The sequence below is a fragment of the Elephantulus edwardii genome, unplaced genomic scaffold (genome assembly GCF_000299155.1).
Source record: "Elephantulus edwardii isolate Elephantulus edwardi_28Jun2011 unplaced genomic scaffold, EleEdw1.0 scaffold00052, whole genome shotgun sequence".
Classification (NCBI taxonomy): domain Eukaryota; kingdom Metazoa; phylum Chordata; class Mammalia; order Macroscelidea; family Macroscelididae; genus Elephantulus; species Elephantulus edwardii.
Window position 1 is genome coordinate 684018 of NW_006399802.1, and position 10901 is coordinate 694918.

The 10901-nt window shown below is 37.8% G+C and overlaps 1 protein-coding gene across 1 annotated transcript; it reads right to left on the minus strand.

The window, feature by feature from the left end:
* Positions 1–8092: 8092 nt before the first annotated feature.
* Positions 8093–9102, minus strand: LOC102857648 (olfactory receptor 2S2-like). Its single transcript, XM_006886952.1, has one exon. It carries the CDS (start codon positions 9050–9052, stop codon positions 8093–8095), a length of 960 nt encoding a protein of 319 aa, XP_006887014.1. The 5' UTR covers positions 9053–9102.
* Positions 9103–10901: the final 1799 nt, after the last annotated feature.

Consider the following 10901-nt stretch of genomic DNA (forward strand, 5'->3'; position numbering starts at 1 on the left):
TTTAATAGTAAAAGACTGGTTAATGATAACAATGCATCGTAAAACCTTCAGAAGGAAAGGAATGTTTTGTGGACCATTTGTTTTCTTTTTCGTGTGGCAGTTTTAAGTTATTAGTTTTTAAAATCAGTACTTTTTAAATGGAAACAACTTGACCAAAAATTTGTCACAGAATTTTGAGACCCATTAAAACAAGTTAAATGAGAGGAAAAAAAAAATATTTATTCATTGCAAATACTTAAAAAAAACACCACAAACAGCAATTTTACACATGGACCTCACCTGATGGACTGCACAGGAATCATAATGACAATATCTGTGGAAGAAGTCATTGGAGAAGCTCAATATCCAAAGGTCAAGTGCTAACTGTGGAACAGACCATCAATTACTTATGTGCAAGTTCAAATTGAAATTGAAGGAAATTAAAACAAGTCCAAAAGAACCTAAATACAACCATGAACATTTCCCAATTTGATTTTAAAATCCTCTTAAGAGGATTTAAAGCATGGAACACCAATGACCAGATGAGTTGTGGGATAACATCAAGGACATCATCATGAAGAGAGCAAAAGGTCATTACAAAGACAGAGGAAGAGGAAAAGACTAAAATGGCTGTCAGAAGAGACTCTGAAAATTGCACTAGAACATCGAGAAGCCAAAACAAAGGGAAGAGATGCTGAGGTAAAAGAAATGAATAGAAGATTTCAAAAGGTAGCAGAAGAAGACAAAGCAAAGTATTATGACAGCATATGCCGAGAGCTGGAATTGGTGAATAAAAAGGAAATAACTCACTTGGCATTTCTCAAACTGAAAAACAAATTCAAGTTTCACGTTGCAATACTGAGAGATGTTATTGGCAAAAGTATCAAAGTAGATGGAAGAAATACACAGAGTCAGTGTACCAAAAAGAATGGATAAACACTGAAACATTTCAGGAAATACCAGATCAAGAGCCTGTGCTAAGAAAGGAAGAAGTTTAAGCTGTGCTGAAGGCATTGGGAGGGGGAAAAAAAGAATATCAATCAGTTGTTTAACAACTGACATATTTAGAACAACAGATGCAGCCCTGGATGTACTCACCATCACTCTATGTCAGAATATCTGGAGGACAACTGCCTAGCCAACTGCCTGGAAGAAATCCATTTTTGGTCCCGTTCCCAAAGAAGGTGTTCAAACAGGATGTGGAAATTACCAACCTGTATCATTAATATAAAATACAAACAAATTATTGCTTAAGATCATCCAAAACCAGATAGAACAGTACATAGAAGTACATTGCCAGAGGTTCAAGCTCAGAAGAGGCTATGGCACCAGGGATATCGTTGCTTAAAGCAGAGATTTTTAGAAGAATGTCTATTTGTGCTTTATGGACTGTGCAAAGGTATTTGACTGTGTGGATCATAATAAATTATGGCTAATATCGAGAAAAAGGGGAATCTCAGAACACTAAATTGTGCTCAAGTGAAACCTACACCTAGACCAAGAGGCTGCTGTGTGAACAGAGCAGGTGAAGACTGCATGGTTTAAAATTAAGGAAAGTATGTGTCAGGGTTAAATCCTTTCTACATATCTCTTAAATCTGTCTGATGAACAAATCATACAAGAAGCCAGACTTTATGAATAAGAATGTGGCATCACGACTGGGGGTGGGGGTGGGGTGGGTCGGGAGAAAAGTGCAACAATGAATGAATGGAATTCCAAAATCTCTGTAGATGTTCATTGAAATTAATAATAATAATAAAAGAATTTAAAAAAAAGAATGTGGCATCACAACTGGAGAAATACTCATTAACAATCTGCATTATTCAGATGACACTACTTTGCTCACCGAAAATGAGAAGGACTTGAAGTACGTGTTGCAGAATATGAAAGACTATAGCCTTCAATAAGGATTAGGTCTCAACATCAAGAAAACGAAAATCTTCACCACTGGACCAATAAGCAATATCATGATCGATGGAGTAAAGATTAAGTTCTCATCAATTTCGTTTTACTTGAATCCAAAATCAGCATACTTGGTACCAGCAGTCAGTAGATCAGATGTACTGCATTATGAAAGCCTGTAGTCAGGGACCTCTCCAAAGTACTGAGGAACAGGTCATAGTCTTTTCAATCATTTGATATGTATCTGAAAGCTGGACAATGACTGGTGATGACAGAGAATTGATACTTTTGAACCATGGTGAGCCTTACTTAGTCAGAACTGGAGCTGCAGAGGGTCTCCTTGTGCCATAATGTATGTATTATGCTTTCTTAGTTTTATGGTTTGCTCTTAAGGATGCATTACTTATCCGTCAGTTTGGGATATTGGAGGAATGATTTGCATGTTGCTACTTATTTGATAGCTTAAGTATATATATGATTGTTTGCCATTTGCTCTTATGAGTACTGTACTTAGTTTGCTGTACTTGGGGGGCTTGACTTATAGGACAGTCTAGGAAGCAGGATTGTCCATCCACTTCTGAAATAACAGGATTTTGAAAACCCTATTAACAATAGAGGAGCAAAATAAGATCTAGTACTAGAGAAAGAGTTGAAATTGGAAGATGCTCAAAATGAGAACAGCTGCAGACATCCACACTAAAATACTTGGTGCAAATCCTAATCTCTGCCTGAGGATAATAAGGATTAGGTTATGTTAAAGAGGATGAAGTTATTCTAATTGTGTCAATGCTGAGGAATATATCCAGAATCAGTATTAATAAGGTAGGGCATATGTATATAAATATAAGAGATTGAACGAGCAAAGGAGAAGGCAGAAAGATGCTAAATCTCATGAAGACTGACCAGGAGCAGAACCTCATAACAAACAAAGCCTTTCCCTTAAAGCTGGCACCACGAATTCAGACTTTTTGTTTCTTAAACTGATAGGAAATAAATTTCTGATTGTTAAAGCCATCCACTTGTATAACCTGAGATTACTAAAACATCACTCTAGACTAGGTTAAGTAGCCCAATATGGGTTTCCAAAGCATTCTATATTTCTCTTTCATGGCCCTCATCACATTTCTAATTACTCCTTCAGTATCCACATTCCCTGCTTGACTGTAGCTCCATGGAGGCAGGTGTTTGTCTGCTGCATTCTCTGCTGTGTGTTGGATGCACTATTAAAGAACTCAGCTCACAGAAGGATTGAGATAATCAAGCTGAAGGAGAATATCCACGATGAAGTGCTTGGATTAGAAGGAGGGTGAAGGTCAGGACACAAGCAGCCCTGGGTTCCAAGAGAGGCATAAAATGAAACGGCTGAGAAAGGAAAGTCATAACAGTGAACAGAAAACAGTTACAGACACAAAGATTCATGACTCTCACGAGTTCCAAAAAGAAATGGAGCAGAAATTTGGTTGTGCAACTTTTATAATTCTTCCAAAGTGAAGTTAATGCATAACATCTGGGTTTTGTCATTTCCAATGAAAACTTTTCTTGTGTTCATAAAATCTGAGTCAGAGATCCCAGGACACCATCCATGTGGGTTCTAATTTTTATTATCAGTAGGTTCCAGCCATTTCTGTTGTGACAATACATCTTGCACTTTTAAACAGTATTCTACATATTAATGTTTTACACCTTCCCATCTTTGTTTACCAGAAAGTCAATTATTTCCCCAGAAGCTCTAATCAGTCCTTCTCATCAAGGGTTAGGAAGACTCTAATAGTGACTACTTCAGCCCTAAGGTCAGAGCTGCTACCTTTTACCCAATATTGCCTGCCTCCATGTCTTTCTGCTCTCTTGACCACCATCACTTATTGACCAACCTTCTTCAACATGCTCATGTTTAGAGCTCTTCTCTTTCAACCCTAAGAATAGAGTTTGAGAGAATGTGGAGAAATTGATCTTATGGATCTAACTTAAAAGTTGAAAACATCATTTCCATTCCTATCCTGGTTTATGTTAACATATGTAGATACAAGTAAGGATGGGAAAGACAATGTCCAGCTTGGGAGCCATGTGCTTGTCTAAAATGAAAGGGTTTCTATTCATAAAAAGAGCCTTGGTGATGCTATGTTTAAGAACTTGACTGCTCACTGAAAGGTTAGTAGTTTGAACTCATAGCTTGTTCTATAGGAGAAAGACTTAGCTGCCTTCTGTGAAGATTTACAGCATTAGAAATTCTGTGGGGCAGTTCTACTCTGTCCTGTAGGGTTACTATCAGCTAGAATTAACTCCGGTCAATATTTTTTTTTTTTTGGTTAAATTGTTTCATGGACAGAAGAGGTCCCTGGTTGATGCAAACGATTTGTGTTAAACTACCAACTTAAAGAGGAGCTCGGATGGCTTAGTGATAAGGAGCTGTATTGCCAACCCAAAGGAACATGGTTTGAATCCACCAGTTGCTCTCTTGCAGAAAGATGGGCACTCTCCTCCCATGAAATTTACTGACTCTGAAAAGCCCCTGGAGGATCAGCTATGATTCGTTTTGACAGTACACAACAACAACTCAGAGAGGTTCTGATGCTGTAGTTTTTTGCCCATCTTTCTTCCACAGAGAAATTAGTGGATTCAAGCCACTGGTTAGCAACACAATACATTATATATATGCTACCAGGGCTCCTGGAACAAAACTCTCAAATTATAACTTTTTCCTCTGCTTTTGAAAATTGTAGCAAAAGGAAAGATTAGAGGGGGGAAATCAAGTTGCTTCTATGAGATAAAGACCTTAGTATGATAACAAATGATCCCAGATTATACTGTACTCCTCCATAATATGTGTTAGTTGGCTGGGCTGTGATTCTCAAAGGTTTAATAAATGTGTAATAATGTCATTTGTAAACCTCAAATAGTAAAACAATAGGATTCTGTGGGCAAAATATTGAATGACGTAGAAAGACTCTAAAGAAGATGGAGAAAATATTCTCCAGTCACTACACCAAAAAGAATTGCTCAATACCCAACCATTTCAGGACGTTTCATATTAGCAAGAACCAATCATACCAAAGGAAGAAATTCAAGCTGCATTGAAGGTATTGACTACAAATAATGCTCCAGGATTGATTCAACACTAATTTAGGGACTTCAACAAACAGATGCAGTACTGGACATGCTCATTCATCTGGAATTCATTTGGAAGCTAGATACCTGGCCAACCAATTAGAAGAGGTACATTTTATGCCCTAACAGGAAAAAAAAGAAAACCCCAAAGTTTCCAACAGAATGCAGAAAAAAATGGGACAAAATTAGTAATATTGCATCAATTAATACCTTTCTGGAGATAATTTTTAAGTGGATGGAGCAGTACATTAACAGAGAACTGCTAGAAATTCAAGCTGGATTCTGAACAAACTGCAGGAAGAGACATCATTGCTGTTACAAGAAAGATGTTTAATAATGTTTTATTGATAACGCAAAAGCATTGTTTAAAATCAAGAAAGATGTGTATCTAGGTTGTATCTTTTCATTGTTGCTGTTAAATGCTGTCAAGTTGAGCACAACTCATAGCAACCCTATGAACAAAAGACCTGAACCCTGTACTATAACTACAGGGTTAAATCTGTACAAATGGGCCAAGAATCTGGATTGTATGAAGAAGATTGTGTCATCAGAATTGCAAGAAAACTCATCAATAATTTGTGATATGTGTATGACATATCCCTTCTTGGAGAACACTTGAAGAATTTATTGATAAACTTCAAAGATAAGATAGATTGTTGTTGACTCAGAACTGATTCAGAACCAACCCTCTAACAGGTAGATTATCCGTATTTCTTCTATGGAGTGTCTGGAAGGCTTGAACTACATACCTAAAACTTTACTTCTGATCTAGCACTATAAAGTTGAAATGGTATATTTGTTTAAGTAAATATAATATAGTAACATTTCTGTTGCCCAAAAGTTTAACCATTCTGGTTACACTTCATCTGGAAAATTTTAGAAGTAGATTCCATGTTGCATGGCACCAGATCAATAATTTTTTCCAAAACAATGATCACTTAGGTCAGTGAGAAAATTCCTCAGCTGCAAATCTTTACAAGAGGAGACTGATGTTGTTTTACTTTCTGAAAGCATGTAGCAGGAGAGATATGTCTGGTTTTTAAATTTTTTTAATTTTTCATTGATCTTATTATTTTTGTGTGTATATACCATCAAATTGGATCTGACTGGTACAGCAGGAGATGGCCCCTCCTTCTCCAGCAGAGCATCTGGTGGATTTGAATCACATGCCTCTGGGATTGCAGTACAGCTTCTTGCCACTAGGCCACCAGAGCTCTCTAGGTGCCCGATTTTTTTTTAGAGTAACGAACATGTGATATTGGAGTATAAGACAGAGTAGTCATTGTTCCAGAAGGAAAGAATTTTATGTAATTTCTAACTTAATAACTACATGATAAAAGTGTAATATAGAAGGATAATTTTATAAAGGATATGTGTCATTTATAAAGGATATCATTGCATTACTTCAAAGAAAAAGAAGTGAGTAGAAGATAATTTAACAGGAAACAGGACTTCTAAAGAGTTTCTCTACATCAAACTGCTCTCAGTAGCCCTGGAGAAATAGTGTTAGCTTAGCAGCCTCATTTTTTCACAGTGTGATTTTTTAAATGTAAAAGATCCTATTCTTCCTATTGCTGGAATTAAAAATAATGATGCTGATGCTCTAGGTAAAGCTCAGGATCTGTTTAGTTGAATAATGTCCATTGATTTTTTGAAAAAGTGGAAGGAATGGGACTGTTCAGACTAAAGGGAACTAGAAGATAAGACCAGAACTGCCTCTCTTTGGATTGGCAGAACAACTCTTTACCAACTCAGCCACCTCTTTTGAATTTAATACAACTCACCAAAGCACTGCTTCTTTCCATCCAAAGTCATTTCTGAATTTCTCATATGTTTGCTGTACTTATTGTTCTGCACAGGAGCTATGTTTTAGGGATTTACTTGACACACAACACTATAGCAGCATTAATGACAATGCTAATAATAGCATCTTATTAGCTATTAATGCTAAGCATTCATCACTTAGGGAGTTCTGGTGGCCTAGTTGTAAGGAGTCGCTCTGCCAACCCAAAGACACACAGTTCTAGTCCACCAGGTGTTCTGCAGGAGAAAGATGAGCAAACTCCTCTTGTGTGATTTATAGCCTCTGAAAACCTGCTGGAGGATCAGATGTGAGTCATCTCTGACTTGACAGCAAATAACAACAACAACAATCACTTATTTGTAGTATCTTATCTAATCCACATAAAATTAAGTGATTAGGATTAGAAATATGAATAATGCTGATTGAGGTTAAACAATTTGTCTAAAATCATAGGTAAGAAAATATTTCCCAATCTTTGCATTGCTGAAGTGTAGAGGCTCAAGAAGCACTAAAGATGTAATATCCCCTTGCACATTCATAACATCATAATAATTTTAGCATATTAAAGGCTCTGAGAATTCTGGAGCAAAGAAACTTGTAAAATTTAGGTTGGAAATTTTAAAGCCTATTTATCCAACATGCAAACACACAAACACATAAATTAAAAATAAGGAAAATTCATTAGTATCTCACAGGATGTTAAGAAATGCTATAAGTTATGAATGTGAATATTTGAACTTCATAGTCATTTTTTAGTTTAATCATTTTATTTATTAGCAATATATAAGGAAAAATAGCTTCAGTTTCTTTTTAGCTAAGAAGATATTTCAAAACTATCAAAAAAAGATTATTCTTGCCCAAAAGCTACCATGATAAAGAATTTGTTTTTCTTTTCCCAGCTTATTCATACAAATTAAACCTAATAAATGGTCCAAAAAGTCTCTTTCCTCCTTGAATCTCTGACTTTTCTGATGAATCCAGCAGTGGTAGCAAAATTGCTATGAAATCCATTTTACTTCCCTCTATTAACTCTACAGCTTAGACACAGTAGGAGCTATTTGGTTTGTCATAATGTCGGTTGTTTTGTGCAGTTTTGATATGAATCCAAAGAGTCTTCATTATATTCAACATGAATTAAGTTAGCTATCCTTTGATACTATAAAATATATGTTCAGAACTTGGGAAAGAAACAATAGTTATTCAGACATTCTTAAAAATGGACTTTAGAGTGAAAGACCATTCCAGCTACAAAGATAGGCTGTTCTTGCTTGCACATAGATGAGCATTCCAAGGACACCACTGTCATTGGTTAAATTGTTTCCTAGATACCAGGTTTTTTGCAGCAGCCTTCACATCCTTGTTCCTCAAACTATAGATGATGGGGTTGAGCATGGGAGTCACTACTCCATAGAAAAGAGAGATGAGTTTATCTGAAAGGTCTTGTTTGTCTGCTCCCAGTGAGTCTTTAGACTTAGGTTTTGCATACATGAAAAATAAAGTCCCATAGAAGATGACCACCACAGTGAGGTGGGCAGAGCAGGTGGAGAAGGCCTTTCTCTTCCCTTCTGCTGAGGGGATCCTCAGGATGGTTGCAATGATGAACACATAGGAGACAGAGATGAACATAACTGGGACCCCCAAAAAGATGACATTTGTCACCCCCATGCTGATCACATTGATGGAAATGTCAGCACAGGCCAACTTTAGAACAGCCAGGATCTCACAAGTGAAGTGGTTGATGACGTTGTCCCCACAGAAAGGCAAACGAATTGTCAGGGATGTGTGTACCACAGAAGCAGCACCACCAATAGCCCAGGAGCTGGCAGCCATAGGCACATAGGTAGTCCTGCTCATGATCATGGGATACCTAAGGGGGCTAAAGATGGCCACATAGCGGTCAAATGCCATCATGCCCAGAAGCAGACACTCTGTTCCTGCCATGGCAAAGGAGAGTGTCATCTGCAATGCACAGGCTGAGAAGGAGATGGTTTCCCGAGGTGTCAAAAAGTTATCCAGGACCAGAGGAACAGAAGTAGTTGTGTAGCAGATATCCAGGAAGGAAAGATTCCCCAGGAAGAAATACATGGGAGTGTGCAAATGGGAGTCTAGGATGGTCACCAAGATGAGGACTCCATTCCCCAGTAGGATCACCAGGTACATCAGCAGGACCAGGACAAAGAAAATCTTCTCCAACTTTGGGTGATCAGAGAGTCCCAAGAGAAGAAACTCTGTTATAGCGGAAGTCAAATTGACTTTTTCCATGGTGTATTCTCTCTGTCATTGGCAAGGTACAAAGCTGCACTTCGGGCTTTCTTGAGATGATTCCTAGATATCCAATATATAATAAGTCCTTGATCCGTAATAAGAGGACATATATGTGTGGAGAAAGTGACAGAAAGAGATGGTAGAAGGTGTTTCTTATGTCTTAGATGAGAGAAGGTCAGAACTGAAATAGAATTTATGACAAACCAGAGTTGAATGAGAACCTCACAAATTCAGATTTGAGCTAGTGGATTTTTTAAGGATGACAGAAGAATAGATGCCTTTGAGTTGTGGTGCTGGAGAAGAGTCTTGAACATACCATGGATTGCCAAGAAAACAAATCGTTCTGTCTTGGAGAAGGTGAAACCAAATTTCTTCTCGGAGGCTAGGATTTTGAAGCTCTGCCTCACATGCTTTGGGCACATGGCCAGGAGAGACCAGTCGTTGGAGAAGGACATCATGCTCGGAAAGGTTGACAGCACAGGAGAGGAAGACCCTGGATGAGATGGATTGATACAATATCTGGGGCAATGGGGATTGGTGTGTCAGAATTAGTGAGGCTGGCTCAGGACAAGCAAGGATTCAGAGATGTTATATATAGAGTTGCTATACATCACAGGCGCCTCGATGGCACATAACAACAACAACAACAACATATTATATTGGTTGGGTTTTTTCTTTAAGCCTCTTGTTTAGAGTCAACAAGACCTCAGGGAGCCCTTTGTATTTAAAGTTGGTTGTTATTATATTTTGGAGGAACATTCTTCTTAGTGATACACCACTTTTCTGTCAGTGTGCTGTGCTGAGGTAGCCTGGGGTTGCTGTGATGCTGAACCTTGTGCCCTTGGGGTGTCAGATGCCATAATGGATGCCCATGGTGGATGATGTTTGGTGGAGCTCCTAGTCTGAGACGTTTGAGACAGGTTTGGAAGCAGTTGTGGCATCCACTTCCTAAACAACATGCCTCTGGAAACTCTATGAACTTTGATAAATGTCAGGCCTTTTGTTCATAGGGTCGCTATAAGTCATGCTCAACTTGAAGGCATCAACAACAACAACAACATACTTGTTAACATACAAAGTTCATATACATTATTTTTCACACCAGATCTTTCCCCTTTCATTTACCCATCCCTCCCTCCACCCATCAAATTGTGTGAACTGGTAGGTTTTCTTAAATTGCTTCATGTCCTCCTTGTAGAAGACTGTGATCCATAGGTTTTTCAGTGGCTGGTTTTTGGAAGTCTATTGCTAGAGCTTTTTTCTGAGACATCTTTGTGTGGACTCAAACCTTCGATCTTTTAGTTGGCAGCCAGGCATATTAACCGTCTGTGCCACCAAAGGACTACACATATTTCTATAACTTCTTAATGATTATGGTGAGGTGAGAGAGTAGGAATTGATGAATAGTATAAAGTTAATGATTAATATTCATGAACTTCTACTCTGTGCTATGTTCTTTGAAACATCTCATGGAAAAGATATTGTGCTTCTAGTTTTGTAGATGAAGCAACTAAATCTTAGAAGAGCTAAAGAATTTACTGTGTAAAATTAAATAATGGAGGTGGGATAGGATTTGAGACTTCAGTTCTAAGTTCTTTTCACCAAACAGCCATCTCATTCCTTTGACTGATAGATTTTTTTTTTTTTACTGACAGATTTTAAAAATATTCTCCAGTCCCAGCTTGGATGCATTCTCTGCCCTATGTTCTTGTCTATCAATGTCCTTTCTGCAGTCAATGGGAAGGTTTATTCCAGCTGTTGTGTCAGGAGTGGATCTCTCACCCTGAATCTAGCCAGAGTTTTAAAATTACTCTGTTGACATTTGAGGCAATAACCTTTTTTGCGG